This window comes from Pogoniulus pusillus, chromosome 4, assembly GCF_015220805.1.
Source record: "Pogoniulus pusillus isolate bPogPus1 chromosome 4, bPogPus1.pri, whole genome shotgun sequence".
Taxonomy (NCBI): Eukaryota; Metazoa; Chordata; class Aves; order Piciformes; family Lybiidae; genus Pogoniulus; species Pogoniulus pusillus.
The window spans coordinates 4,413,747-4,418,945 of NC_087267.1; the positions used below are offsets into that span (position 1 = coordinate 4,413,747).

Here is a 5,199-nt window from a genome sequence, read left to right on the forward strand (position 1 = left end):
ACCCATATAGAACAGGATCAAGTTTTGCCTAAATACTTTGGGAACACATCTGTTTATTTATATATATGCCTATAAGCAGTTTGTATGCCACAAATTTCTTTGCGTATCTATATCGATCCTGTACATTCCCCTGTTTGTGTCGTGCCTGCATTATTTAAGGACAGAGAAGTTATACCTAGTGTACACGCAGCTTACTTTGTATACATCTATAAGTGCTTCGGATTTAAACGCCATTCCCTCCTTCTACCTCCTTTTCCTTCTTTCCTCCAGCCCCGAGTTTGATTTATCCTTTTGGTCACAAGCACTCGCACGGTTTGGCCCGGATGCTTCTTGCATCCCGATGCGCTGCCCTCGCCGTCTGCTTGTCACAAGTTCCTGCTCATTTGTTTATTCTGTTTTCCAAAACCTCACAGCCACCCGACCTTGTTCTTTAAAGCAGTGAGCAGACCAGGAGCAGAGCACCCATCTCCCCCCTTCAAATACACACCCACGCACAAAAAGAGCTCGGGCTGGAAAGTGGCAAGGAAAAAAAAAAACAGCTTCCCCTCCAGCCGCTTCTTCTGCAACACCTCGTTTGACAAATACCCTGGCGCTTGCCCTTGAATTGGGTTTCACATTCCTATTTAGCACTTGGACAATGATTTTAGTTGATGTCACTTAAAGCCAAAGAAGAAAATTGATCTCGGATTTGCTTGGCCTCTAAAGCCTGGTTAAGCAGATTGCACATAATGATAATAATAAAGAGAGAGAGAGAGAGAGAGAGAGAGAGAGAGAGAGAAAGAGAAAGAGAAGGCAGAGAGGAGAGAGGCAAGGAAGAAGAGACACCTCCTTCCCTGGGCGGGGGAGGCGCGGGCGCCAATGAAAAGTAGCCGCTTACTGGGGAGGGGGGAAAACTTTTCCTGTTGACTGTTGGAAGCGAATTGAGCAATTATCTAGTTTACCTTCTCCTCTTGGAAGTTAACGATTGGCGAGATCTTGGCTGCGTTATTGACACAACACTTTCTATTGACAGAAATAAGTAGCGATTGTCCCGAGTCATTGGTGCGCCAAAGTAAACTGTGATGGGCTGGCATGAGTCCACTGGACTGAGAAGGCTGGTTCCGCCGGAGGAGGCTGTGGTGATGGTAACTACAGCGATGCTGATCTCCCTCCTTGCAGATCAGTGACAAGAAAAAGAGTACAGAGAGAGAGAGAGAGGTGAGGAGAAAAGGGGGAAAAAAAGAAAATAAAGGGGGAAAAAAAAAAAAAGAAAGAAAGAAAAAAGGCGTCTACCAAAGCGGCTCAAAACGGGCGAACGAATGCAACCCAGCCATGGACAATAGTGGCCACCACACTGCGACCAAAATCCTAGCGACTTCTTCGGCCAGAGAAAACTTGTCTTCCAGGAGCAACATGATCAGCACGCCCAAGCCCCTCGCCTTCTCCATTGAGCGCATCATGGCGCGGACGCCAGAGCCCCGCTCCATCCCCGTCCCGCAGCTCCTCCACAACTCCGTGGCCAAAGGCGACCCCAAGCACCCGCTGCACCTGAACTCCTCCATCCCCTGCATGATCCCCTTTGTCCCGGTGGCGTACGATCCTCTGCCCAAAGCGGCGGTGGCCGGAGCGGAACCCAGGAAGGCTCATTCAGACTCTTCTTCCTCGCCCTCCTTTAGCTGCGGCGATCTCTTGAACTGTGCCCTGAGTCTGAAAGGAGATTTCCCCCGCGATGCCCTGCCCTTGCAGCAGTACAAACTGGTAAGACCCCGAGTGGTCAATCACTCCTCCTTCCACGCCATGGGAGCCCTGTGCTATTTCAACCGAGGCGACAGCCCTTGTCACCCGTCCTCCAGTGTCAACATCCACCCAGTAGCTTCTTATTTCCTCAGCTCTCCCTTGCACCCTCAGCCCAAGGCTTACCTGGCGGAGCGGAACAAGCTGGTGCTGCCGGCCGTGGAAAAGTACCCAGCGGCGGTGGCCTTCAAGGACTTGTCACAGGCTCAGCTGCAGCATTACATGAAAGAAAGTGCTCAGATCCTCTCGGAAAAAATCGCCTATAAGACCTCGGAGTTTAGCCGCGGCTCCCCGACCAGCAAGCCCAAAGTTTTCACGTGTGAAGTTTGTGGAAAGGCAAGTAGAGCCTCCCCCTGCTCCCTCAGACTTCCCGGTCGCTTGCTTGCTTTATTTTTAAACGACGGCTTTCCCTCTACGCTACCACCTTATAATCGCTGTTTTGCCTTTTTTTTTTCCTTTGTTTTTGTTTGTTTGTTTGTTTTCTTTTGTGTGTGTATGTCTGATTTCACTCTCAAGGTATTTAATGCACATTATAACTTAACTCGCCATATGCCGGTGCACACCGGAGCCAGACCCTTTGTTTGCAAAGTTTGCGGGAAGGGCTTCAGACAGGCAAGCACGCTCTGCCGGCACAAGATCATCCACACTCAGGTGAGCCTCCATCTCTCTTTCCCTTTCGCTCATGGCTTTTGGGGTGCCCGGCGTTGTCCATCGGCTCGGAGGCAGCGTCGCGGGGCGGGGAGCGGCTGTGCCGAGTCGCAGGGGATTTGGTTTGCGCCAAGCGCGTGAGGGTGCCGGGGGGTATCTGGCACTGGTACCGGGTCGAGCCGGCGGCGAGCCGTCAGCTAACACCCGCACCCTGCGCACCAGCACAGAAACCCCGCAGATCAACCAACGCGCCGCGTCTCGGCACTTGTTTCCTTTCAGGAAAAGCCACACAAGTGCAACCAGTGCGGCAAAGCTTTTAACCGGAGCTCGACCCTGAACACGCACACACGAATACACGCCGGCTACAAACCTTTTGTGTGTGAATTTTGCGGCAAAGGATTTCACCAGAAAGGTACCCTTCTCCAGCGCCCTCTCTCTTGCCCAGGGTGCCCCTAGGCAAGGCCAGGTGTCGGGACAAATTGTGACAAGGAGGAGAAGAGTTGCTTTTGGTTTTAATTTCTGTTAGTAGAGAATTTGGGTTAATTTTAAGTGTTGCTAGTCCCGACACATATCCTACAGCACGGCGTAGGGGAGCGGGACAGGGCTTTCGTTTTCGAGAGAGCACAGCTCAGCCTTTCGCGGGTAGCGACCCTTTTCCGTGCACCGCAGCGTGCAGCTTCCCGCGCAGCTCGGCAAACGAACTTGCTGCCCTTTCACCCCTCTGAGTGTAGGAGATAAGTTAGTTTTTATCCTCATATTTCTGGAAAGGCAAAAGTCAGGCATTTTTTTCCCCTGCAGTTGATGTAATTTTGGTTTATTTGATAATTGCCTTCTCGTCTGTCAAAAGACCAGCCGCGGGGAGAATGGGGAGAAAGATGTTTGCTAAGAGATTGGTGGGTCATTTTTGGCTGAAATCGAGCTCTGGGGACGGGTTAGGGTTTGGGACCTTTTTTTTTTCTTTAAATTCCCTCCTGGCAGAATCCTGTTCTGAGTCCCAGGTCCCTTTGCCCTTCTCGTCTCGTTCCCAGGCAATTACAAAAACCACAAGCTAACTCACAGCGGGGAGAAACAGTTCAAGTGCAATATCTGCAACAAGGCTTTCCACCAGGTGTACAACCTGACCTTCCACATGCACACCCACAACGACAAGAAGCCCTTCACCTGCCCCACCTGCGGCAAGGGCTTCTGCAGGAACTTTGACCTCAAGAAGCACGTCCGCAAGCTGCACGACAGTGCTCTGGGACTACCCCGGCCCCCGACAGAGCTGGAGGGTCCCGACCAGCTACCCCTGCCCGGGCCGCTGCCTCAGGGCCCGCCGCCACCGCTCCAGCCATGAGACTCGGGGCCAGCTCTCGCAGTGCGCCTCTTTGCATGCACCTGTTAAGCGGTTTTGTGTATTATGCTCTATATCGCCGTTAACGTTCATGGGACTGACTGTTCTATAATTTTAAAAATTTGTTTTCTAAAGACTGTTTTTTTTTGGTGGTGTTGCTGCACCTCAAGTGCAGAGATGGTTTAAAAAAACAAAACCAAAACAACAAAAAGGAAAAAAATGTCAAGCCAATTTCTGCTGTATTTATTTGGGATCTGTATTACCCGAGTCGGGAATGCTGCACCACTTTAATTATTTCGATGTATATATATTTCCATTGTGTTGATTCTGCCCTGCCTCCACTGCCTGGTGGTTATTCCCCTCCTCCCTTTTTGGTTTCCTCCTTTCCCCTTGAATATCGTATCTATATGGACAGAGCTGATTCACTATGTATAGGTTTGAATTTCGGTTTGGTTCTTGCACGTGAAAAAAAAAAAGACAGAAAGAAAAGAAAAGAGAAGGAAAAAAGAATGAATTCGTTGACCTGGTGGGAATAAACATTTGACTACGCTTGTCTGCAGCGGCGGGAGCGGGAGCTGCCTGCCTGGGGACTGCGTCTCGGCCGGGAGGGAAGCGCGCCGCTGGTGCCGACTGCAAACCTCTCTCACTTGCTTGCCAAAACACTGAAACAACCGCTAAAGACTTTAATTAAGAGGGGTAATTAGTTCGGATTGATCAAAGCCGGGTTGTTATGTTATTAGCTGCTCGGCAGGCTTTGCCAAGCCGAGCTTTGAAAGCGAAGCCTGCTCGTTTGGGGCCGCTTTGAGCAGCGGCGGTAGGTGGGAGCCAGGTTTCTAAGGCTCCCGGGAGTGACCAAAACAGGCACGGACAACGGGTGCTCGGCCCTCGAGAAGTACAGGCGTCCCCGCTCACCTTCCACTGCTTGCCCAGGACCGTGCCTGCCGTACCCGCCGGGGGTCCGAACCAGGTAAGGGAATCACAAGTGTCCAGACTGCGCTTCTCTCCGAGGCTGGGCCTGAGAGCGGCGCCAGGGGGGTGCGGGGAGAAACGCGGGGCGCTCCCGTTCTCGGGGCACCTGAAGACCACGTTCGCGGGACTGCTCCAGAGCGGAGCCCTCGCAAACAGCCGCTTTGGTCCCGTGCTCCCGCCTAAGGCTTTGCAGCACCTAGAGCCTCCCCAGGGTTTTGTCCGTCTGTGCAGGAGAGGGATACCCTTTTGCAGGCGGCGCTCCCGCCCCTTTTCCGGGCCGCCCCCCTCAGGGGTGTTTGCAGCCGGCAGACCTGGCCCTAGCGCTTAGGCCGGCGGCACTCGTGCAGCTTTGGAAGTGGCTGGGCGGGGAAGCTCGCCTTTCTCCTTTCACCAGCCTCAGATTACTGCAGCAAGCCCCCGAGCGGACGGTTCTGCCCTTAAAACGCAAAGCAACAAGTCGGGTCGGCAGCGGCACT

General features: G+C 52.6%; 1 protein-coding gene across 1 annotated transcript; it reads left to right on the forward strand.

Moving 5' to 3' along the window:
- The first annotated feature begins 1,237 nt into the window (after positions 1-1,237).
- FEZF1 (FEZ family zinc finger 1) lies at positions 1,238-4,084 on the forward strand. The gene is made up of 4 exons (XM_064142884.1): positions 1,238-2,109; positions 2,290-2,424; positions 2,701-2,833; positions 3,450-4,084. Exons 1-4 carry the CDS (start codon positions 1,312-1,314, stop codon positions 3,755-3,757), a joined length of 1,374 nt encoding a protein of 457 aa, XP_063998954.1. The 5' UTR covers positions 1,238-1,311; the 3' UTR covers positions 3,758-4,084.
- Positions 4,085-5,199: the final 1,115 nt, after the last annotated feature.

Coding starts and splice junctions, on each gene's coding strand:
- FEZF1 (XM_064142884.1), top strand. CDS start 1,312: ATGGACAATAGTGGCCACCACACTGCGACCAAAATCCTAGCGACTTCT. Junction 2,425..2,700: donor ACAAGATCATCCACACTCAG/GTGAGCCTCCAT, acceptor GTTTCCTTTCAG/GAAAAGCCACACAAGTGCAA. Junction 2,834..3,449: donor CAAAGGATTTCACCAGAAAG/GTACCCTTCTCC, acceptor TCTCGTTCCCAG/GCAATTACAAAAACCACAAG.